The sequence below is a fragment of the Coffea arabica genome, chromosome 6e (assembly GCF_036785885.1).
Source record: "Coffea arabica cultivar ET-39 chromosome 6e, Coffea Arabica ET-39 HiFi, whole genome shotgun sequence".
Lineage (NCBI taxonomy): Eukaryota > Viridiplantae > Streptophyta > Magnoliopsida > Gentianales > Rubiaceae > Coffea > Coffea arabica.
In genome coordinates, this window is record NC_092321.1 from 8926401 (window position 1) to 8953759 (window position 27359).

At 37.4% G+C, this 27359-nt stretch overlaps 4 protein-coding genes and 1 pseudogene across 10 annotated transcripts; all 5 read right to left on the reverse strand.

The window, feature by feature from the left end:
• Positions 1–63: 63 nt before the first annotated feature.
• LOC113694623 (flavonoid 3',5'-methyltransferase-like) lies at positions 64–1650 on the reverse strand (annotated as a pseudogene).
• Positions 1651–5081: 3431 nt separating this feature from the next.
• On the reverse strand, positions 5082–7890 carry LOC113695448 (probable caffeoyl-CoA O-methyltransferase At4g26220). Of its 3 annotated transcripts, none has more exons than XM_027214546.2 (6): positions 7679–7890; positions 6629–6683; positions 6467–6546; positions 5882–6026; positions 5669–5800; positions 5082–5542 (listed from the first exon to the last, which is right to left on the reverse strand). In XM_027214546.2, exons 2-6 carry the CDS (start codon positions 6668–6670, stop codon positions 5252–5254), a joined length of 690 nt encoding a protein of 229 aa, XP_027070347.1. In that variant the 5' UTR covers positions 6671–6683; positions 7679–7890; the 3' UTR covers positions 5082–5251. The 3 variants fall into 3 exon arrangements, with proteins under 3 accessions (XP_027070347.1, XP_071911078.1, XP_027070348.1); XM_072054977.1 differs by lacking the exon at positions 7679–7890 and adding an exon at positions 7598–7649; XM_027214547.2 differs by lacking the exon at positions 7679–7890 and adding an exon at positions 7197–7561.
• Positions 7891–9708: 1818 nt separating this feature from the next.
• LOC113695447 (uncharacterized) lies at positions 9709–16041 on the reverse strand. 3 transcript variants are annotated; one of them, XM_027214543.2, is made up of 7 exons: positions 15550–16041; positions 15329–15461; positions 14312–14415; positions 13597–13768; positions 13325–13465; positions 12976–13204; positions 9709–12890 (listed from the first exon to the last, which is right to left on the reverse strand). In XM_027214543.2, the coding sequence occupies exons 1-7, from the start codon at positions 15615–15617 to the stop codon at positions 9988–9990; spliced, it is 3750 nt and encodes a 1249-aa protein (XP_027070344.1). In that variant the 5' UTR covers positions 15618–16041; the 3' UTR covers positions 9709–9987. The 3 variants fall into 3 exon arrangements, with proteins under 3 accessions (XP_027070344.1, XP_071911076.1, XP_071911077.1); XM_072054975.1 differs by having other exon boundaries at positions 9709–12905; positions 15550–16022; XM_072054976.1 differs by lacking the exon at positions 15550–16041 and having other exon boundaries at positions 9709–12905; positions 14256–14415; positions 15329–15374.
• A 1816-nt stretch (positions 16042–17857) lies between these two features.
• LOC113695225 (probable phospholipase A2 homolog 1) lies at positions 17858–20864 on the reverse strand. 2 transcript variants are annotated; one of them, XM_072054978.1, is made up of 5 exons: positions 20609–20864; positions 20437–20476; positions 20192–20311; positions 18151–18356; positions 17858–18004 (listed from the first exon to the last, which is right to left on the reverse strand). In XM_072054978.1, the coding sequence occupies exons 1-4, from the start codon at positions 20741–20743 to the stop codon at positions 18178–18180; spliced, it is 474 nt and encodes a 157-aa protein (XP_071911079.1). In that variant the 5' UTR covers positions 20744–20864; the 3' UTR covers positions 17858–18004; positions 18151–18177. The 2 variants fall into 2 exon arrangements, with proteins under 2 accessions (XP_071911079.1, XP_027070044.1); XM_027214243.2 differs by having other exon boundaries at positions 17858–18356; positions 20609–20838.
• Positions 20865–21765: 901 nt separating this feature from the next.
• LOC113696290 (uncharacterized) lies at positions 21766–25242 on the reverse strand. 2 transcript variants are annotated; one of them, XM_027215725.2, is made up of 3 exons: positions 25088–25242; positions 23611–23810; positions 21766–22301 (listed from the first exon to the last, which is right to left on the reverse strand). In XM_027215725.2, the coding sequence occupies exons 2-3, from the start codon at positions 23790–23792 to the stop codon at positions 22115–22117; spliced, it is 369 nt and encodes a 122-aa protein (XP_027071526.1). In that variant the 5' UTR covers positions 23793–23810; positions 25088–25242; the 3' UTR covers positions 21766–22114. The 2 variants fall into 2 exon arrangements, with proteins under 2 accessions (XP_027071526.1, XP_027071527.1); XM_027215726.2 differs by having other exon boundaries at positions 24937–25193.
• Between the last annotated feature and the right edge of the window lie 2117 nt (positions 25243–27359).

Genomic DNA, 27359 nt, shown 5'->3' on the forward strand with positions numbered 1-27359 from the left:
GGATTCCTTTGAGAAACATGTTTGCATCATTTTGGCTTCTGTGTACATGGAGAAGTGCTCAAATGGTACGAGTAACAAAGGGATTTTATTTCAACTCTTTCCTAAATCATTAGTGTGTTACAAGTGAAGGCTGAAGAATCACAATAATGGATTCAGCAAGGCACTCGAAGCACCACGAAGCAGGCAAACCATTTCCTATCATGACTTAATAGAGAACCTATCATGGACAAAGAGCCAACAGCTGAACAATTGCCTTTGTATGCTAGACTTGAAATCCGCTCACTTGCACAAATAATTATATTAGAATGTATAACTCTTCTACGGTAAGAGTTTTTTTTTTTTTTTTTTTTTTTTTTTTATAATAAAAAGGAAGGCACAAGACTGGAACTGGAGAAACTCCACCAAGTTTTCAATGGAGACCAAAACGTAGTCTATAAGAAACGAACACGGAAGGGGATTACCCCTGTGTTGACAAAAAAAAAAAAAAAACCGAACGAACACAGAAAAGCTGAGAAATGGCATTGGTGACGAGTCCTGTGGAAGGACGTCCAGTTCACCAAATTTATTCAAGGCCACTTTTAAATCGGGAAGATCAGCGGAGTCGCCTGCAAATGGTCATCCCATCGCCTGAAGGGAGTTGGCAGATTTGAACCCGAGGATCAGCAGCAAGTGATTTGTTAAGCTCCTTTATGTAAAACCTGGATTCTCTCAGTGTCTCGGGAACCGAGTCTTCTGCTTCAGCCACAGTTCCCATCCACAGTGTGTTATCGTACACAATTATTCCACCAACCGTCACCAATTTCAATAGCTTCTCATGGTACTTTGCATAATTCGCTTTATCCGCGTCAACGAAGGCGAAATCAAAGCTGTCATGTTCATTAGACTACAGCAGCAGAGCCCCCACCCAAAAGGGGGAAAAAAAAAAAGAAGAAGAAGAAATCCATGATCAACCGTCCCATAAACATGTTAACGTGAAAGAATTACTCGATGGAGTAGTTTCTATGGTGCAACAACAAATTATTCAAAATAATCTCACATCTTCCAGGAGATTATCCAGCACGGGATGAGCCACAGAGTTGATGAAATTGATTTTGTGTTCAACTCCAGTCTTTTTAATAAATGGTAATCCGATGTCATGTGCCTCCTGATCCGGGTCCATGGCTATGATCTACGGAAAAAGAAAGGAAATCAGGGGAAAAAAAACGTAGGAGCTGGTGATATTTATGTAGCAGTGACTTCATTTGGAACAGTAACGTAAGGTAGAAAGGACCTAGTAGTAGTTAGCTAGCTGTAACACTTTAAAAAGTATTTAGATTGCTATTTTCCGATTTTTTGTAAAAAAAAAAAAGTATCGTGTCGATTTGATATATATATATATATATGTAAGGTAAAAAAAAGGTTGAGAAATATCTTCATAAAAAAAATTTTTTTTTTGGAGAAAAATGGCAATCCAAATAGGGGTTACATGCTTTGAGCTCCAATAAAATTAAAGATGAGCAGAATTAAACCTTGCCATCCTGGGGTATAGTAAGAGCAGTGAGGAGCAGGGAGTATCCTGTAAGTAAACACCCCAATTTCAATGGTCTTCTTGGCGTTGATTATCTCCAACAGCAAAGACAGCATCTGATCTGACCCGCATCAGCGTCGGTTCCCCCTGAAAATCGCAATTTTGTACGGCCGGCTATTAGTCCTAAGTACTACTGCTACATACAAGAGAACCGCACCATTTCCATTTCTCCGTCATACTCAAATTATATACAAGAACGAACATTTAATACAAGAACTCACATTGGATGAGTTGCAGTGACAGCCCTCAAGTCCTTGAGAACCTGTGGCTCCCGTGGATATACGCTAGTCTCCAGCAGATACTTTTAGACAGAAACGTAGACATGGTTAAGCCTTTTTTTCAAGTGTTAATAGCTTCACACGAAACGAGAAAACAAGCAGAAAAATATATCCAAAATGCCGTGCAATGAGACCAGCAGTGCGTACGTACCCGGCGTAATTCTGGACTGCGCAACAATCCCTCGCTTCCCATTTATCCTTCTTCTTTGTTAGTTGTTGTGTTCTTCACCGAGAGCTGAAGAAGGAGGTGATCAGAAAGGGAAGCTATTCTACCCTACGACTCTTGCCGGTTGCTTTAGGAAAATGCCGCTCCCTACTTTTGTCATACAAATCAAAATACTCCAAAATGAGCATACATCATTGACAACCAATTCAAATCAAATTCTTGAGTTTAGTGAATGTAGATACTATAGTAGATATGCCATACGATTTGTGATTAGCCAGAAAGTCCAATTACGAAAGGTGTTACTACTGATATTCAACGAATATTGCTATGAAGGTGTAATTAAGGAATCAACTCAATGAGGTTGTCCCAATTATATGACTCACCTAGGAGAAGAGTACAATACTGACACGATTTTAGTCTTATGGGTTCATTTTTCGTACTTCTGACAAGTTGGTTTCGGCGTTTTTATCTGCTTATTATTATTAAGAGTTGGAATTTTCCAGTCGTGCTGCTCTAGGAAGGAAAGCGCAGAGCAATTCCCATATGGTTGGGTTGACGCAGTAACTTGTGCTGCCAAATTCGTGTACAATGGTGAGTTGAGTTTGTACAAAGTTGTAGTTATATCTCTTCTTCTTAAACATCTTCAATACCATCGTCTAAGCACGAAAAGGATTCGGTAAGTGATTGGCTCCACACTCGACTCGGGCTCGCAAGTATCTCGGTCGAAGGCTCATCTCGTACTTGGTGTTGATTGAATTCGAACAATTTGATAAGATAATCAAATCGAGTTTGAATAGAAAAAATCAAAATTCAAATACTCATCGAGTTTTATTGATTAATATATTTATAATATAATCTTAAATTATTTATTATAAAATTATAAATACTTACTAGACAATCGAACTTGAAAACTCGATTGAGCTCAATTTGATTGTGTTTAAATAAGATAAAATAAGTTCGAACATGAGGTTGAGTTCAACTTTGAGGAATTCGATAAGGTTGAACTGAAGCATTTTTACTCGAATAGTGCACTATTTGAATTCAACTCAATTCAATAGCAACCTACCTCGTCCCCTTATGGATAAATGCCCCAACAAGAATTTACGTTGACGGGAAACTAAAACAAGGGGCGGTGTTAGGTAATAGGTACATGGGAAGACCTCATCCTTGTGTAAAGAGGAGAGTCCACAAGGAATGCAATTATGAAAGAACATTCGTTTTGGGCCTTTCTATTTAAAAAAATTAATATTTACTTGCTGAAAAGGTGTTTTGTGGCTTTAAATTTTGAAAGGTTTTCAGTTAATCACGGATTGGCTATCTGCAAAATATGTTCGCATAATGTTTATTTTCCCCCACTTTAAGCTTTCTTTCGTTCTGGGGAAGCAATTGGGATTTTTTTTCTTCAATCCAGATGTTCTGAACAGCCAACTAACCAACTGTTTGGCAAACAAGTTTTTGACCAAACTTTTGTCTTCTACAATTTTTTTAACAATTTTAGCTACAGCAACTTCAAAAAACTTCTCGAAGTTTTTAAACTATACCTTTCAAAATATTAAAAAATTTACACATTTTAAAAATTTTTCCTACAACTTTTACAGTAACGTTATAGTAAAATTTTAAACAAATACCCAAAAACTCATTTGCCAAACGAGACCGTTAATCGCCTACAGTTACATTATGTACATTAACCACAGGAGTAATTAATAATTCCCTTTAATTTTTGAAAGAAATTTCCATTGAGTCAACTACTATATTGAGAGTTGTGTAGCAGGTCATGGAACGAATAATTTGGCCAACGATTTCAAATTTTGAATAGTAAAAGAAGACTCTATAGAGTGGAGACCATCGTGTAGCAACCTTTCCATTGTAATTTGTAAGTCGATGACTGACTTATATGTTACATTTGATAAGAAGATTCCTTTTTTTGCAAAAACGTTTGAACGCACCTACCTACTCGTGATTGTAAGCAATGCATTTTCTAGATTTTGTTCTGATTCTTTCACTACCAGCTCAATCCGACTAACAATTCAAGGATTTGCTACACAAAATTTCTAGTGTGTATGATAAGTCAAATATACTGACCCGAAGAAAATGCTGCGAATCAAGAATTCGGGCTGCTTTTAACTAAATCAAATAATTCATGTCCCTTTCGTTTTATTTTCTGTTCAAAACCAGATTTCGCTTAATTTTTAAGTCTTCACCTTCTAAGCACGGACCAATTTACCACACCAATACGGGTCCAGATGAAGTAACAAAAGAAGAGAAAAGTAGGACTCTCTCTCTCTCTCTCTCTTTTTTTTTTTTTTTTTTTTCCTGATGATTATCTGTGTCATGATTGTAGATTGCTTTAAGTACGAATTCCCTCCAGGTTAAATGTCTCAACAAATCAAATTTGAAAAAAAAAAGGAAAGAAAGAAAGAAAACAAACCTCAAAACCGACACTTGGTCGTATTAATTTAGCTAGTTTACCAACTGCAATGATAATGTTCTGAGACATGTCCAGCAAGCATGTGTTTGTCATTTTATCAACTTTACCAACTGCAATGGCTTCAAACAACCAACACTTTCGAGTACAATTATCTAATTGCCAACGAAAATCCACGACATCCTTGGGAGTTAGGACAGCAGAGACCAGCCTAGTTTCAATTGAAGTAACTTTAATTTTTCCAAGCAAATAAGGAGGGTCTGAGAGTAGAAAGGCAAAGTAGTGTTCCCAAGCTAAATTCATATCCTTCAATTCATTCTCCAGCTCACTGATATATGATATTGGTGTACTATTTGTAAGTTGGAAACATCCAAAACAGAAGCAACGAGTGATTATCAAGAAACTTTTGAAGAATTAGTACTTAGCTATTGTAATATAAGGCTCCTCAAACCGTAATGATGCTTGCTGCCCTTGATGTCAAAAACATTATTTACAAGCATATTATTATAAATAAACTATTATAATCTCCCTAATATAGCTTGAAGGAATTTCTTGTTTTCTCAGACTATATATACTCGATCATGGTAGCTCGAAACCTTAGAAAACAATGTGCATTTCCTATGATCTTATGTGACTAGCAAATAATTTCCTTCCAACGATGACTTCTTTTATCTATTTCAAAAAGGCATTAAAATCTTGTACTGAAGGCTGATATTAACACAAAACAAGAATCTCAACTCCACAACTTCGTGCTTACAAGCATGTTGATAAAGAACAGAAATTTACAGCTACCAAATAAGTACTCCAGCATAAGCTTAGTGGAGACGCTTACAAATAGTAATCCCATCACCCAGAGGAACCTGGCATATTTGAACTCGGGTATCAGCAGCTAGCAATTTGTTGAACTCAATTGTGAAATGCCTGCCTGCTTTCATTTCCCCAGCCACAGATTCTTCCGGCAAGGCCACTGTTCCTCCCCAAAGTGTGTTGTCGTATACAACTATTCCACCAAGCTTTAACAATTTCAACAGTTTCTCATGGTACTTCAGATAATTTAATTTGTCCGCATCAACAAAAGCAAAGTCAAAGGCTTCATGGTTAAGATTCTACAACAGAACCAGAAGATATTAAAAGAGATAAGCTAACTTAACCTCCAAACATGAAAAGTTATAAAACAGAAGGTTAGTATGGTGAAGAGATAAGAGAACAAATTTAAGTTACTTGAACCGTACTTCTTCAAGGAGTTTATCAAGAACTGGAAGAGCCTCGGATTCAATGAAGTCGATCTTATGCTCAACTGCAGCTTTTCTTATGATTGGCAGCCCTATCTCAAATGTTTCTCTGTTCTGGTCAATTGCTACAATCTGCAAGAATAAATATTGTAAGCCAAGAAACAGTTCCATATGTTTGATTCACAATGATGAAGAATTGTTAGTAGCTCTGACCCTGCCATCATCTGGTATTGTAAGGGCAGTAAGCAGTAGGGAGTATCCAGTAAAGACACCAATCTCTATTGTCTTTTTGGCACTTATTAGTTTCAAGAGCATGGCAATCAACTGACCAGCATCTGGGGCAGTTGCCATAGTGGCCCTGTAACAGAAGCTAGCAATCTTAAGGCATAAAATATGACTGATTTGACTGTCATATATGTATGCATTCTAAAGCAAACTTAGTTTAAAGGCAACAGTATAGAAGTCTGCTGTTTTGGAGGTTTAAACTTACAAGTCAATTTGGGATAGGTATGGATCCAATATTCAAATGACTATCCAAAGTTTACTTCCAGAAATTAGAGATGCTAGAATTAATCAAATTGTATTCTGTGAGCCCAGGGGTGAGTCAAGTATAGTATTTTTTCCATGTAAATTGTCAGACAGTTTCAAAATTATCACCAGTTGAATTTTGGCAAATATTGTTGGTTTCGTTTCCAGGGCAAACAGCTGGGAAAGGCTAGATTAACATGAAATGAAACAGTCTACTAGTCTTCTCCTTGCTTCTCTATATGGAGCAATTAACAGTTTGAAAAATGTTACCACGGATGACTTGCAGTAACATCCCTTAGCTCCTTGAGAGGCTGCAGTTCACGTGGATAGACACTAGTCTCCAGGAGGTACTGAGTCATGGTAAAAGAATGAGTGCCATTAAGCTTTCCAGTAGAGAAACACACAGATTTCGAACTAGAGGAATAAGGTTACCTGATAGAGTTCCCTACTCTGCAACAATCCCTTGTTTTCCATTGTTCCCAAGCAACTACATAGATGACAGAGTAAATTATTGAACGGATAATAGGCTAATTGAGGCCTAGTGCTGTCAAAACTAATGTTAAACATGTAAAGGACCATACACTAATCTTTTTGCCTTGCTGACTATTATACGAGATATAGATAGATGTATCAAAAGGTTGATTCTACATTGAGGAGAAATATAGCAGCAATCCAAACAAAGTTTTTTGATAGTATTTGTCTTGTTCAGTTAAGGAGAAAGAGAAAAGAGTAAGCAGGTGAATTTCAGCAATTCTCAGCATTTGGTTGAAAGCAAAAATTTCTGCAATGTGTGAACTTGCCCCAACATGCAGAACGCTAAACAGCAGAAGCTATGCTGGTGAATTCTAAATTTTTGTAGCACCATGTATCTACCTTTGCCTTGTTTAATAATGTGCAAGGAAATTATTACACATGCTTCAACCAGAACTATATAAATGAACCAGGTATTAAACAAAATAATTAGAAGCCCTGCTACTTTGCGGACTTCATATCTCCTTACTAGTCGCTCTTGAACTTCAAAAGGGGGCATTCCTTGACGTCTTCATTCCACTCAACAGTTTACAGATTACCAATACGTATAAAAGCAGTTAAGAGGGTAGAATCCATGAATTGATGATGAAACACCACCTTGTGTGCATCAAGAAACGAATCTAACTGTAAAAAAGAATCAAGAGGCTTGTTCAACCTAAATGAACCATAGCATGTTGATCAAAATCTCGCCAAGTCCCAACATTAGAGTGTTAATATTTCAAGAAGACATTAACTTATGCCAAACCTGTACAAACTGCTTAGATGAGCTTAGAAACCAAAAAAAAAAAAGTCTTTGAATGCACCGGTAAAGGCAACAAATTATCAAATAATTGAGCAAAAAAAAAAGAAATAGTTGAATGATAAACATGCCATTCTCCAACCAGAGGGAAATCACAAAATAAAGCCTCGATTTAGCATCGTACTAACAGAGAGAAGAGAGAAAGAGAGTACCCTAAGCCTTATTTTAAGTTTTCCCGTTCTCTGGAGTGTCGCAAGAGAGAAGGAATCCCAAAGAAAGTAGAGTACGGCATTTTCCCTTGCGTGGGCGACAGCATTGAAGTATTGAAGTATTGACGTGGACGACTTGATGGTACACCGTCACCATCCCTTGCGGTGATCGTTCAGTGGCCGCATTAATCTAGAGATGGTCATTGGATTGTCAGACCTCTTCGATCTTGGCAGGTAGATCTTCTAACCACCCCCATTTTTTTTTTTTTTTTTTTGGAAATATGATAGATCTACATTTATTGTATGCTATGGAACGGAGACCTAAAGAGACTCAAGAGAAAATCGATGGGAATTAAATCACCATCGATCCCAAATGTATCATGCATCCGTTTGAAATCACTTTAAAATAGTAAATTACATATACTGACAGATAGTGGAAGATAAGATTTGAACTCTTAATCTCCCATTTCACCAATTTTACAAGCTTGGTGATAACTACTGTACCAAACTCAATGGTTATAGCTCTTCTAACGTTGATGTTTTCTTCACGATTCAGAATCCAAAACCTTAATCAAGGTGTAGTAATTTTGCCGATTACTACAAGGACTAAGGAGTGGACCGATCGTGATAGTTGTTATACGGATACCTAGTATAACAAAAGTTAATACTCCTATAACTCATGCTGTGAGGCATGGCACAAAAGTTAATACTCCTATAACTCATGTTGTTAGGCATGGTATTTCTTGAGTCACTGACCTTATTTGAATTGTTATTTTTAGGACTTCTTTTTTTGTTAAAAAAAATTGTATTATAACGATTTAATATATATTAGATTAAAAAAAATTAAAAATATATTCATAAAAACTGTAAAAAAAATTTTTGGTAGAAAATCACAATTCAAACAAGGACATATGATGGTTGCGCCTTAGGGTTGTGCGTTCATTTAGACATTTCGCATTGAGGAGCACCACCTATTCCAGATGGATGGTTTTCGATTTCTGTTCAAGTCTTAACTACCTTATTAGCATTAAATGTCCTTGGGTTGTCACGATTACTCGTATTATGTTTTGGATTCTACTCTCGTGATTCATCTTTATTACATCTTGTGTTGGATGGATTGAATTTCAATTGGTGTTTGTAATTGTGACTTCATGATTGAAAATATTTGTTGAAAATGAATCACTTTACTCAACTAAAATGCAGTTGAAAAAATGAAAAGGTGATCAACTAATACCGTATCAATGCTTGTAACGTAAGGTAAGAAAGATAAAAGGATAGTTGGGACTTGAAAAATCAGGAAGTTGATTAAAAAAAAACGATGCAATCAAAAAAATTTTTTTTTTTCTCAAATAGTCACTTGTCTGGACAAATCTGTGTTGAAGAGATCCCACCGAAACTACTCCAACAACAATTATTGGATTTAGCATTGGCACTCCAACTTTGCCAAGTTGTTTGCTCGTCTCCTAGTTAGTTTTATGAAATTCTGATTCAACTATGCCCTCAACTCCCTCTGTTGATAACGCATTATGTATAAATTTCTTTCATTTTTCTTGATAAAAACACAGTTTTGCTGCCTGATCTCCCACAAAATATCAGTTTGAAAACCAAATTTGTTAGTATTTCACTATATTTCTCGCAATATTTCAATCTATACCATTACCATGAGAAATCCACAGAGCCAAACACTCTTAATTCTCTTTTGTTGTGGGATGGAGGATGTCCATACGGTGAGAGAACAAATTATCAGTATGCTTCAAATTTCAACGAAAAAGATGTTTCCTTTATTCCCCTTTTTGCTTTTATGGTATTAAGCATTAGGAAAAGATCTCAAATCCCACACAATAACAACATACCACGAGCTCTAGTTAGCCTGTCTCTGGTGTCGTACCAACTAATTAGGCAAAGAGCAGCGATCGGTTTTAGATTCGCGAAAGGGCTCCTGATCGTCAGCACAGAGCAGCATCTAAATTATCAGGATTCAACGAGTTGTTATTTCAAGAGCAGCAGATACAAGATTAAAAAAATCATACAGCTAAGGCCAACCAAAGATTATTTTGCTCACTTGAGGTATCTTTTGTAAAAACCAAAACTCATGTACAAAACAAATTGAGGCATCTTTTATACAGCAATCAACACTATATCCTTTGAGATGTATGAACCAACGTACTTTTCCACTATGCGAACTTTATATACTGTAACATCCTTTCCTTCTCAGAATTCTCTTTAGACAACAAGCTCCAGTCGCCTCTAAAGAGCCAGATCCCCTTATTGCAATGTATCAAAGAATCAAAGCATACGAGAAAAAAAAAATTTCACTGACGATTCGTCCGAAGAGCCTGAAATTTGGCAGCTAGCGTGTCATAATCTGGGAGCTTTGGATGAACATGACTAGCTTTCTTCAAGCTATCCTCTCTACTAAATGCACTCCCACTTGCTGTCTTCTGATTTTCAGTGCTATCAGATGTTTCTAACTTCCGCTCTGAGCTCTTTGGTTGTTCTAAGCCAGATGACTTTCGCTTTTCCTCGGGCAATGATACCTTAGACACCAAACTTGGGTTAGATGCTACTTTCGCTGAGCTAGGCTGCTCAGAATTTCCTGGCTGATCTGAGTGCCTAGTCCGTGATCGGGATGTATCTACCTTTTGTTCTGAGCTGGGGAGCTGTTCTACTCTAGATGAGCTTTTGTTTTCCTCTGGCAATGGAATACTAGACATAAAACTTGGATTAGATACTACTTTTGCTGAGCTAGGCTGCTGGGAATCTGCCTGCTGGTCTGAGTTCCTAGTCCGGGTCCTAGATTCTTGAGGAGTTTCGACACCATAATAATGTCTTTTTGGATTTCTTTCCACAGAAGAATCAGGATTTACTTGCATCCTAGAGTTTGACCCACCCTTTAAGTTAGAAACTAAGGTAGAACTCGATGGAGAAGCTTTTGTCCTCCTAGAAATTCCACTTCCCAAATGACTTCTGCCAGTGAAAACTTGAGCAGAATCATCCTCCGAGTCACTACTATCCGAATCAAAATATGTTACTGAACTTCTCAAGCTTGACTGCTTTCTATCTTTGTTCCCTGGATGTTGAATATTTGGGTCTTGTCTGCGACTTGCTGGCTGTTTCCTAAGTTCCTCTACGGAACTGTCACTCTCTGAATCAGAATGGTAATTTGACAATCTTGAGCTTCTACCACTACCCACACCTTCATTCTTTCCTTTATTAGCCAAGCTTTCAGTAGTAATATAAGCAGCAGGCTGTGGAATCATGTTTGGATTGGCTTCAGAAACTCTTCCAGCCGAGGATGAAGTATCATCCACTTGACTCCTTGTATAAGGAGGGCGCATATAACCCTTCTGCCGAAGGCCACCCGTCAACTTCTTTAAGCTCAACCCCATGCTACCATCTGAACTTTCATCATCCATCTGCCTTCCATGTGAATGTGATACCCCTACATTGTCCTCAACTTCATGAACCAACGAACTCTTTGATCCCGAGGCACCGAGGTTTCCCACCCCATCCACTGAATTGTAAAAGCTAGACTTGCTGCCGACAACAGTGGGCTCTTGGCGAGACTCTCCAAGTCCTGTAGATATTTGGCTGGCAGGTGAATCGCCAAAGCCAAATTTTTGCGACGACTCAACTACAGTTTCTGCTCTGTAACTGTCATTCCTATGTTTTTCAGCATTTGAAAACCTAGGACTTTTATTTCGTTCCGTTGAAAGATCTTGAGAATACACTGTCCCATGGTGACCAGAATAAAGCATATCAATCTCATTCTCAGAATTTGCACCATCTGAATCATGAAGCTTTACATTATCGTACTTGCTGCCAGCATTAATGGACTCTCGATGAGACTTTCCAAGTCTGAAAGAAGATTGACTGGTAGGTGAATCACCAAAACCAAATTTTTGTGAGGAGTCAACAGCAGTTTCTGTTCTGTAGTAGTCACTCCTATGCCTTTCAATGTCTGAAAACCCAAGACTGCTACTTTTTTCAGTCAAAAGATCACCATAATCCACTGTCGCATGGTGAACAGAATGAAGCATATCAATCTCGCTCTCGGAATTTGCACCATCTGAATCATCAAAGGTCGCAGGACCAAAATTATCTGCTTGTGAGCCATCCACAGGTGCTTCTAAGCTTTCAGAAGACTCGGGGAAGGAGTGCTTTTTGGTGGAAAATTCTGATATAGAGCTTTCCAGTGATTTGGTTGTTTTAGATTCAAGGCTTTCATTCCCCTTACTATTAGAAAGACGAGGAGGTGAGTTCCTACCCAGTGGTGCAAACTGATAATTTGATTCCTCATCAATCCGGAAACCCTTATCAAACACAAAATCTTCAGTGTCTGAACCAGAATCATCAAAAACTACAGGAGCTGCACTAGCATGATAGCTGGGTTGTACAGTATCTCTAGCATTTTTCTCTTGATCAATATCAACAGAAAATTCCTTACCAGCATCATAGTCAAACATGTTGTGGCCAGAAATTGAGTATTTTTCATCACTGCTAGAGACGCTGGAATGGGAACTGGAAGAGAGGACACTGGATTGTTTATTAATCCTACCTTCTCGAGAATAATCTAGGTTCTCAGAACTAAAACCCTCTTGCGAGTGATTCATACCTTCAATCTGAGATTTACCAGATTGTTTTTGCATACTGCTTTGAACTTTGTTTTCCTCCTCATTTGATAAGCTTCTATGATGATTACCATCTGGTGGCATTTGAACACTATGAGCAGCAGTATCAATCTTATATGAAGCTGTTGATCTTGAGGAAGCAGAATGTGCATATATTTTTCCATAATCATGACCATCACCGTAGGAGTTCCCAGAGAATCTCCCGTTATCATGTTCAATCCCATCCATTGGTCTGTTTTGAAACCTAGGTTGTCTATTGGAAAAGGAGCTGTTAGCTGGATCTCTAGGAAGGTTATCACTTTTGTATTTTGAGCTCCCATGTTTTGCAGTTCTCTCATCTCTACGAGCATCACCAGCAGAGCTACGCACTTCTGAGGGATATTGTGGTTGAGTTGCACCCCTGCCAAGGCTTGAAAGTTCTGCAGCAGCTCTAGCAGCCATACTTGCCCGTTCAGCAGATTCAGCAGCTGCCTGTGCTGCAGAGGTAGCATCTTTGAATTCCATCTCCCAACTTTGCCTAGTGGAATAAGAATTCCTCTCCTTCTGAAATGAAAGACTGACTTCTCCCATGTCTGCTCCATCTCCTGATGGACAGAAATCTATGAGAAAAAGTAAAATTTACACACCAAAAATTATAACACCATTTATTTTCTGAAGATTGTAACATACCTGAAGGCCTCATTTGACCCTGTGGAACAGAAGATACTCTGTTGCTGCTGAGAGTATTGTCTCTAGAAGCAAGTTTCTGGGTTTCTTGAGATCTCAAGTTCTGTTCAGGGAAATTTACAGGTTGATTATCCATCATGTGATGACTAGGTGGAGCTTGAATATCAGGAGTTACATGAGGACGAGCTTCAGCATGTACTGCACTGAACTTCTCAAAGGTGCTTGGTCCATTCTGATCATTATATAGAATAATTCAGTAATTACACTCAAAAAGTTCTCATGTATATTCAACTTTGAAGTTATGACTGTGCTCCACTAAAGAGATTATAACATTCAAGCAATTTTGTTATACCAGCAAGTCATCAGAAGGCAATGCATCGCTCTGTCCAAATGATTCTGGATCCCATTTGATATTATGTTCCTCCGCTATTGCTCTCAGAGCTTTAATTTTGGTTTGCCCATCAGGAGCATTTGCAGATAATTTCTCAACCAACTGAGAAAAGAGCAGCACAAGGTGACGATCATAGATGTAGACCTTTGACTACCATAAAGTGCATTTTGTTGAATCTAATATTTCAATTTACATACAAGTAACTGTTTGAGCTTTATAGATGTATAACATACCAATCTGCTTACACCACAATTAGGGCGTAACTCTATGGCTGGAGTTACAAAGTCTTTTCCATATTTTGCAGTAAAATGCTTTCTTGCATCTAAAAGTTCAGGTATATCTCCACATCGTGGTGATGCAAATATGATGCTTGTAACTGCTTCCTTCAGGTCAATGGGGCAGTTCCTGTGAAAGAACCAAAGAACAGTATGAATCTTGAACCCTAACTAAAGTTTAGATTAACTTGACAATATCTACACAAAGTGCATGTCTGTGAGAAAAGGGCCAATGAAGTGCCATACAAAGAAACAGCACATATTTTGAGCAAGATAACATCATTAAGACAGTAATTCCCATTTAGGCATTTTCATCTGTCTCCAGACAGTTAAACCATGTAGTGAATACGCTTTTATGCCAGGCATCTTCATATGACTTGAACATCAAGAAAAGTGTCAACATGTGCATATCAACTAAAAATTTATTCATATAGACACCTAACAAATGCAGATCTGGCTGGGCATGGATTTTGTCCATTCTTACAATCCACAAATCCTTCAAATAACCACTGTTGTAGGCATAATACTACTTAAGAAACCTCTAACTTCAAGTAGAAGACAAGTGGTTAAAGCATAAAACTAAGAAACCAACAACAGAATTGAGAGTAGAATCAAACTGCAGAATTGGCAAGTAGAGATGAAAAGTCATCCCAAACGACATCATTATCCATACTTCTGAGACTCAATCATCGGCAAGCGCGCGACAATGAGTTCGCAATATATGCCAATAAGGTCATATGCTGCCATCATCTTCTCTTCCCTGATTACATGCTCAACCTGAAATTGTGCAGGATGAAAGAAAGTCAAAAACATCTCGTCCATCACAAAAAAAAAACAACTATGGTTTGGCTAGCAAACGAATACTGTAATAAATACTATGAAGGGAGGAAGATATATTCTCAAACGAAAGTCCAAAGAAAAACAAAATGACAACTACAAAAACAATTACTGCAGTACTTTGTCCTACTCCACTAAAAGCGACCAGGGCTTAGTATAAACGAGTCTTAGCATCAAAGCATCAAAGCACATTACCAGATGAAAAAGTAAGTTATTACGAACATCCACTTCATTGAAACAGAGGGAATAAGCTGGCAAGGGCAGCCAGATGTTTTAGGGAAAAGGATGTTTTGCTAAATAGAGCCCATAGAACATCGACATATAAGTGGAATCATTTGAAAAGTTAGCTTAACCAGAAGGCTCCCCGTTTTGATCCTTTTTCCGCTCTTAAATATATTATGCTACTGATCTGTTGATCAACTACTGATGTATTCTAAGTATTTAGAACTGGCACTAATAAAGCTCTCAGAAAAATATCTAAAAGCCCTCCAAATAAACAGACAGACAAACAGAAACGTCACCCAATCAATCTACAACAGTATCCCCTCGTTAAGTTTTATCAATCCTTTTAAAAAATTGCCAAGGTAATTGCTACTTCTTCATGACATATAGAGATCAAATTTAATTTATACGATTCAAGTTTTTAACAAACCAAGTGATAAAAAAAAAAACTCAATTATCCGATAGCAAAATAGATGTTTGATCTCTAGATCATTTAATAGCACGCTTGTTAGACAATACAATTTTGCGGAGAAACATAGACAAGAAAATCAAGCAGTTATATTAGTCTGTAGAAGAACATAAAAACAAATTTACCAAAACAGTTAGAAAGAGATGACAAAAAAAGTAATACCCGAATCCTGGCGGTCTGGTCCTGACCGGACTCAAGCAACCCCGCCAATTCCCTCTTCATCTGCTTCACTTGTACTTCCTTCTTATTCTTCATTAGCTTCATTCTCGAAGCAGCTAACTTCAGCGCTGTCTTGCTGCATCATTTAATATAACCACACACCGAATTACATAAGAGAGAGAAAAAAAAGCATAATTGAATTGCCAAAGAAGAGAGAGAGTCACCATTTTGCAGGATTAAAGCTCTTGGAGAGCATGTCTTTTGGATTATGGAGAAATTTTGATTTCTTCATTCTTCTTCCGAGTAATATAGTAAGGAATCAAAGCATTAGAGCTCGAATATTGATTGATTTTGATCTGAAATTACTGTAGGATTGATGATGGCGGAGAATTCAATCACTGAAAGGGTTTCTTGGGGATTAAAATTACGGAAGGGAACTTAGGGAGGAAGAAATTCGACGAAGGATGAAAATCCTTTTTTTTTATGTTCGATTTTTGAGAAATCAATTGGGATTCGCTTTACAGAGGAGAAGCCAGAGAAAGGAAGAGTTGTGGACTTCTTCCTCAAGACGCAGGAATGAAAAACCACAGCCAAAAAAAGGGGTTAAAAATGAAAAGTGATGGGCTGTTCCGACTTGGGATTAGGAAGGAAGTGCTTGTCTTTTAACGAGATTTTGACTTGGTACTCCTTGTCTGACCAAAAAATTGCCATCCGCTTCTCCACATGTCATCGAACTATAGTTGCGGTAACCGTGTTGTAATGTTGTTTCCTTGATTTGTCAGGACACACTACTCTAATTTCAGCCTTTTTTTTTTTTTTTTTGAAGGAAATGTGCACTGCAGTTGTTTGGCATATATAATGTGAATAAAATCAGTGGAGGATTTGCTAGTAGACAATAAAATACACTAGTAATGGGGTTAATTGTCAATGAATAAATGGAAATTTGATTGTATTTAGCATTTGCTCGTTGTACAGTTGCTTCCCATGTGTCTACCCTTGAGCCATGTTCCATCAGCTTTCTTTTATTCTTTTGGAAATTGCAAAGCAATTCAAGCATTCAAAATGTTGCTCTTTTCTTCGTGTTTTTACTACTAGTATATTCTCAAATGGTGAAACAACTCTTGCAGATTGAACGGTTATATAATATTATTATCGTTGGATTCATGATATATATATATATGTAAAAAATAAATTTTAATTTTATATGTTATCATTCATCTAAAGTTAATAATATATGCATCATCATCAGTGTATACAAAATTAATCATAAATATTAATAATAAAAACAATCTAAGTTTTACGATCATTTATTACACGAGAATTAATTGTACTTTGATAAGGTAAAAAAGAAAAAATTGGCACGTACTACTTTTTATCTTTTAAGTATTTTTTTTCCTCTCATTCCTTTACTCGGTAAATCTTTGCTGCCTTAGTACTTTTGTAACACAACCTCTTAATATTCTCGTGGACGGAACATGCACGCGTCTGCGTCAAAGTTGTCAAATTCCTCGTGGACGTCATCTTCCTTCCTCCTGAGACCTAATTCCTAAACCTTATCATGGTCATTTTGCATAATTTTCTTTTAGCTATCTTTGTCATGTTACTGCGTTGGCGCCGTTGCGTGTGAACGCAGTGGACAATAAACTAAAAGTTTATTCCTTATCATGCAAAGTGAAAAGAGCGTCAAGACTTTAATGTCGTTTACGAAACTTCGTCGGAGATACAGCCTAAATCCTAAATTATTACAACAATTTTGATTCAACTCACAGTAATATTTAAAGAAAAAAGAAACAGAGTAGTACATCTACATTAACTCAAGTCCTTTTATATTCTTTTTGCAAGTCAATTCGTTTCTTGGTACACTTACCATCTACATTAATTATATTCTCTTTTTTTTTTTTTTTTTTTTTTGCATTATCGTCCCCATCATTTCTGGGTAAAGCCACCACAGACTTGTAAGTTACAGCCTTGAAGTCACCAACCAAATGTGACAGGGCCTCATCTGCTTGTCAATTGGTTTCTAGAAACTGTTCCTCTTAACCAAAAGTAGAGAGAGGAGATCATAGCCTATCAAAAGACATTTCAATCAAGAACAGGTTCTTCTGGCAGCCTATCTGGAACACGGTCAAATCCTTATTATGACGCCGGCTGTAGCAGCCAAAAAAGAAAACCCTAAAAAGAAAAAAAAAAGTACATAGACATGTAACAATCATTAACACAAGTTTCAAAGTCTTAAATTTTGTGATTTGATTAGTGAGAAAGACAAGGGAGTTCACAGACATATAGAGAGAGGGGAACCAATGTGCAGTGCAGACACGTTGGCCAAGATGAGCTTGACACTGCAACTGGGGGGCGAATTTTTTCGGAAGAGCCACCACAAAACCTGAGGACTGTGTGTTAGGGAAGGACATTTTGGGTGTTACAACGCCTAGGTATGCTGTATTGTAGCGGGTTTTCAGCCCTCCACATTAACAACAACCCCCCTCCCCCCCGGTCCCAAAAAGAAAAAATTGTAGATACACGAAACTTCCATACGAGGAATCGCAGTTTTCTGTCATCGGATCACAAATTCAGTACAATAATTTCAGTTTGAAGCCATCCCCTTTCAAATGAATGTCCTATTGCACCAGGAGAAAGCAAAATGGACCTTCCACTGGGCGAGATTGTCTCATAGGAAACCTGCTAAAGAGATCTACCTAAACACACTACCAGACAGAACATATTATCGTAGAATTATATTATTGTTTTTTACCTCTAAAACATCAGTAACTCTGTCCAAAATTCCTTTTCCCGTGAATCAAATTTTTGTTGATTGGAAAGAATACCTGTACGACTTTGCGTTATGCAGCCAATTACAGCTCGACCTTTGAGTTGCCAAACTGACTAAACATGATTGCTAAGTCCATACCCTGCACCATTGTAGGGACAGCTGTATCATATGGGCAGTCTCTAGAAAAACCGACCTTCCCAGATTTCTGTACTTTCTTAATGCACTTCTTGAACTTCTCATGGCATTTAACGTCAGTTAGACCTGCAAACTCCCTTATCAAGTTAGCGTTTGAGCAAAATAGGTATAATAATCACTTCTATAGTTTTTTTTTAGAAACACTTTGTGAATAGGGTACAAGGAAATTCTTACTGTCCCACAACAACAGATGTATAAATTGCTCAAGCTTTAGCAGACAATGCATCATTTTTTCATTGAGATGCTTTCTCACGAACTAGCAAAAATGCTAATGAAAAAGGAACACAATAAATATGTATCTCTGAAATGACAAATCAACTAGAATTCAATCCTCATCCACAGATTCATCTAAAAATCATACAAAATTCTAAAGCCCATACCAATTTCCTTTAAATTTCACCCTAGCATTAGATTAAAACATAAAGAGTAAGTTATCAGGCTAGTATTTCGTTAAAGTAGTACACGAGCTTATTCTGTCTCCTTCTTGCTCAACCACTCTACAATTTGCACAATGAGAAAGAAGAAATTTCCATATTAACAAGCCATTGAAGTATTTTCCAACATCAAATTGCTTTTCTTAAAGGAAAATATTAGCAACAAAGAGGTAAAATTTTCTATGGAGATACAAGGTGAAGGACAGTGACACCAATTGTTATATGCTATACCTAACTAGCAAAGCACGGTAAAAGTTACTAAAAGTTAAGCTACTAAAGATGTACAACTCAAACAGAGGAACAACTCTAGTTTATAAGTGGCCAAGTTAATTCCCAATGTTGGTATCTGAATTCCAGAATAAGTACTAAGTTAAGGCCACAAACCAAATATGTATAACAAGAATACAGCCATGCACACAAAAGTACCCCAAATTTACATAGGCAACAGCCACGATTTGTGCAGGATCACTTAAAATCATAACAACCTCTAGTGCTCTTTCACTAATACAAGTGAATGCGATGTCTTCTCTAGTGGCCCAAGGCTAAAGGAGTGCAATTGATCTTAAGTTTATTCCCAAAAAGAGGTCAAAACATGAGATTAAGGTAATCTCCCTAAAAGAGCATGTACCAAATAAACAATCTGACAACGTTAGCTGGGTTAACACTAATCTTAATTCTATCTGAAGTTACTATGATTGTTTGATTATCTTTGGCAGTCAAAGCTAGCAGATAAAAACCCCTCCACCAAGGGCTCCTACATATAACTATATAAGAAGGGCCAAGCAAGAAAATGGACCTCAATATAAGAAATCCCAAGAGTACTGGAAAAGCCACAGTTCCAGGCAATTTCTATAGTTACTCTTTAGGAGTAGTCTGACAATTCTCATGTAGGTCCAAATCATTGCCAGAGAGGTATTGTAACTTGAAGAATAAGTGCAGTAGCTTGAGGAGGGTACAAGTAGTTAGGAAACATTGGAAACAATGCAGCATGAGTTATTTAGCACTTTGCACCCAAATGCAAACCTAATCCTTTGAGTGGACTATAGGACAAAAAGGGAAAATTGTCTAAGAAACCAAAAAAGAATTAAATCTGTATCAAGTTGAGCCATTTTAATGGTCGCCTGAAAAATGGAAAATGCTGTTTTATAACCCTGCAACCCAATGTTCGTATACAGAGTGCAAGTTCACCTGCTCATTTGGGGCGATCAGTTAATGCCTCATAGTGTTACATTGCATGGAACCAATAGCATAAGTGCAGACCTTCGGCGAAATGAAAGACTAATTCGTTTGTTGACAAAAAAAAAAAAGAAAGACTAATTGATGATCAACGAACCAGATGCCTGTGGTTAAGTGCCTTGACCAAAAGTAATAAGCAAAGCTACCCTCATCCGAAATGAGACAAAGCAAATTGATACTATTTTGCATTTAGAGCTACCCGTTGAGTTTTATAGGCATAAAGGAAAATACCTTTTTTCTCGACACATTCATCATGAATCTTGCAACAAGCATCCAGATCATCACAAGGTTTCTCTCCTGGACACCCACTCCACCCTACTCCACAATACTTCCCGTATCTAATCCCAATTGCTGTTCCCAATTTTTTTTTTTATTTAAAAAAAGTACAAATCTCAATAGAACGCATAATAAGTTTAGAAAACGCAACTACAAAATAAATTAAAAAGAAAAAGAAAAAGAGATAGAGGTATATTTACAGTTGCAGTTCTCTGCAACGCAGGTTTTGCTGCATCCAACCTACCAACCACATCCAAAACACCAAAAAAAAAAAAAGGAACGGAAAAAAGAAGAGAATTTAATACTCGACCATTTCAAACATTAAAAGCTTTATCTAAAGGCACTAAAATTGTGAACTATGTGAATCTATACCTGAGAATTGTTGGAGGTCTCAGCGATGACATTGAAGAAGAGGAGAGAGATGATGGTTATAAGAACCAATGCAGCAGGGCCACGAGTCCGAAACGAAACACTACTGCTGCCCCGTTGCATTCCTCTCTCTGTCATCTGCCTCCTCCTTCTGCTTTCCCCCCAAGTGATTCTTTCAATCTCTCTCCCCTCGTTTTCGTGCCTTGCGATTTGTTTTCTGAGTACTTGTTTTCTTCGAACAAAAGAACAGCGTCGATGACCATAATGGCCTCCAGAAGATTCGGAATGTGGACGTAGCGGGCTTTCCTGATTGGCTGATTGGTTACAGCGGATGTCTATTTTTGTCTTTGTGGATTCAACTTGTAGGCATGGTAGTTGACCTCTAATTAACACATGCCCCCCTCACCTCATGGGACAAGAAAATTTAATAAAAATAATAATAACAAATCGTGAGCCTCAAGAGGAAAAAATAAAAATATCATAACAGATTTAATAGGGGGAAATTTGCAGTATCAACCAATGCCCGTGACCTTCACGTCCCCTGCTTTTTGTGTTTGGAACGCACATTAGTTACTAGTTAGAATCGTTAATATATTTATGGGAAATTCTATTTTACGTTTCTGGTATAATCTCTAAGAATTATATCCACATGGCAAAATTACCAAAATACTTTGATCTGGCATAAACTACTTTTCAAATGCTTCGATCAGTGGATTTGCCTACTGCTACCTCAGCGTCTCTCTTATTTAGCATTTATTCTTATCAAAGCCATCTCCACGGCAATTTCAAACAAAAGCATTATATTGATACCCCGCAATTCACCTCTATCCGAAAGCGTGGTGAACTCTCCAGTCTCCACAGGTGATCACCATTAAGGGTAATAGACCCCGAACCCTGAGAGTCCCAAAACTGACCAAAGGTTTAAGCATCCCCATTATCATAGTCATAATTTAGCGGGATGAAAGTGAAGGTCAGTTAGAATTGGCTGGGCAGCCTGGAAAAAAGTATCCACAAGGACATGGAAACTTCATTCCAACATGTAAATCCCATTACACTGAAATGTCGCATATTCTGACGAAATATTGCATCCCCTGCCCAAAGTCAATTAAAGAATTTTGAGATAATCATGTTAGCAAAAATATGTGCATATTTGCCAGACATTGCGCAAATCACATGACCTTGGCACCGTGCATGCCTAATTGATAACTGAGCAGCATTAGTTTTGGTCAAAACAACATCCATCACGATCACGAGTAGGAGTACCTTCCAACCAAAAACTCTATTACAAATTTCACTACTCTATCCATTCAAACTGGAGAAGGAACTAAAATATCAAATTCACAGATTATTGAGGCAATAAATTTGACCACTGATTTCTCAGCTTCAAAACTTTTTGCAGGAAACAAAAATCTTGCATGTAAAACGATGGTGGCTCAATTCAAACTTAATTATGACAAAGGGCTCATAGAGTCAGCTTCCTGGATTAATGTTATACCCCTCTGCTGGTTTTCAAACATAGTAGCCAGTGAATGTAAAACCCCTTCCCACAATCTCACCAGCACAAAACCACGCAAAGCATTCAATGCCAAACAAAGCAGCGATGCCAGCATCCTCAACCTTCAACTCGTGCCTGTTCTTCCACAAATGCTTGACGTAATCAACTTCCTTCCAGAAAGATTCATAGCGACTAGGGATACTGTAAGAAGTAATGATTTTAGTGCAGCTATTCAGCATATTTAACAAGAAGTAAAACTTCAATAATAGCATGCAATTAAAGAAGCAAATCATCTGGCTCTCATCATTACAATCAATATACATTCGTGTGAAAGAAACAACTGATTAAATTGAAACCTATACTTAAGCCCCTAGAATCACATAAAAGCCATGATTAGAACTGTATAGAAATCGGGAAGTTTGCAAACTAGTTCCCAAACTGATACTTAACTGCAATATGATTTCAAACAACCAATAACACTCTATTCTTTCCATCTTAAAATAGGACCAATAGACTGAAAAAGAAAATAAAGCAACTAACTGACGTGTTGATTATTGTCATTAGACCTGGTCATCTTTCTTCTGCAAGGAAACTTACAACATTCAGATAGTAGAGGCACCCATCAAATTAATCAAAAGCATCACTTCTAGAGCAAATAAAAAAGAGTTGTAGCCAACCAAATCAATCAAGGGCATTCATTCCGAAAAACAATTCCATAAATCCCCAGAACCCCAAAGGCATTTTCAACCCGGCAAAATATTTTCATACATCCTTTCAGGGTGGTCAATTCCAATTAGAAAACCATGCAAAAGCCTCCATTCTTCATCCTCCACCAAGCTATTTAACATGGCAAAAGCCTCACAGCTCCGCAAGTGACACTAAAGAATAAATGATTTATGTTACTCAGATATGCAGTACACGTAAATCTAACATATAAAATGCTGTAATTGTAATCCAATGTCAAGTTGTAACTTTCCATCATCCAGAGCTATACTAAATTCAAAGTTGCAATTTATTCAAACCTTAAACTTTATGAATTGCCCTTTTAGTGATCAGAAGACTCCAGAAAATCAAGCACTAGACACAGACAGTTTCACAGAAATCATTCACATACTATGCAAAGTCATGCATAACATGGTATTAATTCTTTGCAATAACAGTGATCTAGATAAACGTTAATCAGCAAGTTAAAACCAGGGGACTGAAAATGTAATAAGTTAAAAATGGGGGACTGAATTCTCTCTCCATTAGAAGAGTTAATTTCAATAGGAGACTGAGTTCTCTCTCCGTTAGAAGAGTTAATTTCAATAAAACCAGTAACTTCATTTACTGCCACATCAAACCATCACCAGAATTAACTTGTGACAAGGTAAAAAGTCAATTTCTAAGCAGTAAAGTCAGAAGAAAATGGTTTTCCCCCATTTAACACATAGTAGTTAAGGTGGCAATCCAACAAAAGCAAAACAGGTAGAATAAATACTTTAAGCATCAAGTCACCAACGGTATAAACCTGGCAAGACGAGTGTAGAACAGTTGCTTGGACAACTCATTGCACTTCTCCACAGTAGGTGGTTGCTGAATGTACTGCTTGTTCTCTTCCACCAACTGCTTGTAGTAAGCACAACCGTGCTTGGACACAAATTGTGTAGCTTGGCTTGCCTTGGACTGCAATTGCTTCAATCTTGCTGCCATCTAGTCCAAAATTAAATCCTAGCCAACAGGCACAAATAAGTACATAAATGTTAAACATCTCATCTATATCCAAGTAAATGAAAGTAAGATCTGTTCCAAAAAGTAATGATATAAATGCAAATACATTTTCGACAATTTGAATGATGCAACAACATACTTGGCAAAGCGTATAATACAACTCAACACATTTTGCAAAAATTTAAATGACATGTTACTGCTGTGAGAAACAATATATTACTGGGGGAAGAAATCATAATTTATGTCCATAATGTACAGGTATCTCATTTATCTATTGGACCACGTCAAAATTACTTTACACAATGGCCTGAACATCCACTGGAAGAAATCATCACATTTAAGGGGAAAAAATTTTCAGAGAAGCATCATTTTACATGAAATTAGAAACGCCACCAGACTGCTCTCTGGAAAAGCATAAGAACGTCCAATTATCACTACCCAACCAAGTTTCTGGCTGCAGTACAACCAGATATGCACAAAGAAGCAAGGGGTTAGCCGAATACCCATCGCGTGATGACAAACTTCAATTGCAACTTTATGAACAATGACCATCTTTACTAACACAATAAATCAAAAGTTATACATTTTCAGCATCTTGATCAATTCATTTGGTCCACATTTGTCCCAGATGAAGTTGCACTTTTGCTATGCACAACTTAATCACAATTCATGTAATAAACGAATAGACGCAGATCAGGGTGGGGAAGGAGGCAGCAGTTCAGGCAAATGACTTGGTTTCTTTTGCTGGATTGAAACAGCAGGAAAAACATATCAAGGACTGTAATATCTAAGGCATATTTCCTATATTTTCTAAGGGAATAACAATATTCAAACAAATTCAATCCTCAACAACTACATTCAAGGGGAATTAACCAAAATAATAACAATATAAAAAGAGAGACAAATTTCCTTTTGTCGTTTAAATTTCTTATACATTTCTTTCTTCAACTTTAGAGGAAGTCTTATATGGCTCCGATATCTGGATCAGGAAACAATCAGCAATTAAGCATACAATCAGAGTCAAACACTAAACCCATCAGCATGCTAAACCCCAAAATGACAACAACCACCATACACTGTAGATTCACGCAATAATCACCAAAAGCAACGGATACATTAAACGTACAGACAAGAGCGGAAATAGAATAACAGAAGAACGAGATCTATGAGAAATCCGTGCGAAACCCTAGACGATGAGCTGTGGTCCGAGTAAATCAAAGCCGGAAGTGGAAACTACGGCGAAATGAAAACGGAGAATGAGAATGGGTTAAAGTTACCTGCAAAGGAGAAAAGAGAGAGTTAAGAAAGAAGAAGGGGGGGGAGGCGGCGTGGATTGTGTTGCCTCAGCGGCAGCTGTGGCTTTGTTTTGCGAAGGACTGCTACCGTGTGACGAGACCGAGAAATTGAGACCTGTGATAATAGTTGGTGATATTTACGTAAGCTGTAGTGCATTTTTTACCGCGGTTAACTGGCTCTGGTTCTGACTTCTGCTTTGGCTTGGGTGAAAAAGTTCTTTCAGGTAGATTACAGTCACCAGCTTTACCTTTTTTTTCTTTATTTCTTTCCTTTTTTTAATTTTTGATTTTGTATGAATGAAATTCGTACCCCTCAAGCAAAAAATAAAATAAAAAATACACGTAGTTTCCCTTTATTATTTGTGTTTTAATTGAAGAAATTTTCAAAGGATTTTCAATAAATAAAATTGACGCCCCAATGAAAAAGATTTAAAAATACAATAAACACGTAAAATCTGTAGATATTTTTTTATCTTTGGAATCCACCTTGCATCAAAACGAAGTCCATCACATCACAATAGTCGATCACGCTGTCAAACTTTGTCGATCAAGTCCAAAACATCGGTGATTCAAGCCCAAATGCGGGAGCCTGTGGGATGATAATCTAAGCCCTTCTATCATTAAGTGTTACTTGGCCCCATACCCCGCCCTAAGAATTCCTTTGGCATTCATTTATCTCTAAGCACTCGCGGTTCAATCCCAACAGACCCTCTAAAATTGTTGGTTATTTGAATGGAATTTACTCAATTTAGTTTCTGGCGGCGTTGGAATAGGGGGATCAAACCCTGTGTCGCTTAAAGTTGTGGTCACACGAATCACATAAATATGGTGCTGCCACATTTTAGTAATCACATACTTGTAACTTCAACATCTAGTCGTAATCGCGTAAATCTATTTATCCCTAATTATGTGACACAATTATATTAAAATGACCGGTTTGGAACCGTGATTTATGCGACCGACAATCTCATCTCTAAACTAGGTATAAACGTGACGTACTAAATTTATAAGTACGAACAAAGTAGCTATTCGTATTGTGGAACAAAATTTACATTATTTTATAGCGACATAGAATGAAAGTTGTTTGAATTTAGTGTAGATGAGAAGTAATGTACATTTGTTTATGCTAGATAATTGATGTGCTCGGGCTTCAATCTCCAATAATCCCTTCAAAAGCCTCGGTTATCATTAACCGAATTCAACTTCTCGCATTGCTGGAATAGGCATAAACTCGATGATCTCAGTTTACATGCGAAAGCTATGTTTCGATGGGACATGTTATTCATAATTTTAACACCGGTCTCATGCATTTCTTATAGATTTCTCATGGATTCTGAAAAGAGTTAGTAATATAACAGCCATAATTCAGTTTCCGAGAAAGTGAGAAACAGATGAAAATCATATGCAGCACCTTAAGGCCACATATATTACTGACGGTTTATGTCCTGAAATGGTCAACGATCGACCCACCAAAAACATTTGCCACCAAATTCTGATTGATTGACGGATTAGTGGAGTACACAACTTCATGCTGCATGCAGCATTTATTTTACGAACACTAACAGCATAAGATTGCGACACTGAACTATTTTGTGTACTAATGACTGATGGCCCATAGATCGATCTGCTCCATCATGCAGTACCCATGGCAGCGAGGATCACGGCGACGTCGATGCCTAGAAAGCAATGCATTGCAGGAAGGAGCCTCTCATGACCTGAATCAGCATTGGTACGTGCGAAGACCATAGACTTCCACCACAAATTTTTGATGGCACTAAATCAACAGTTTCAGTGAATACACTTCACAATATCTAGACAGGACAAGCAACCCCAAAATGACAACGACAAAAGGATGAAAGGGGGATCAAAAGGCAGTGCACATTCTTAAAGGCGTGATTTTGTGAAGATACAAGAAGGTTTGTCGGGATTGATCAAATTCTTCAAAAATTTGACCAGTTTTTAATTCTTATCACATTTTTATCTCATTTATATTGATTTTCAGCGAATGGTGTAAATAGACATTTGGAATTTTCTTCACTTTCTATAGCGATTTTCATCTTTCTTACTCAAGTCACTGTCCTGTATGGATCATGACATTATCGGCTCAAATGTCAAAAGGGTAGAGTTTTGCTTTCTTACGATGATGAAACTAGCGAAGGAACACATCTTTATTTAATAGCTTTGACGCCATTTTGCTTTAATATATAATAGAAACACAATCCTCAAATGTAATCCTCAATCTTAGACATTGTAT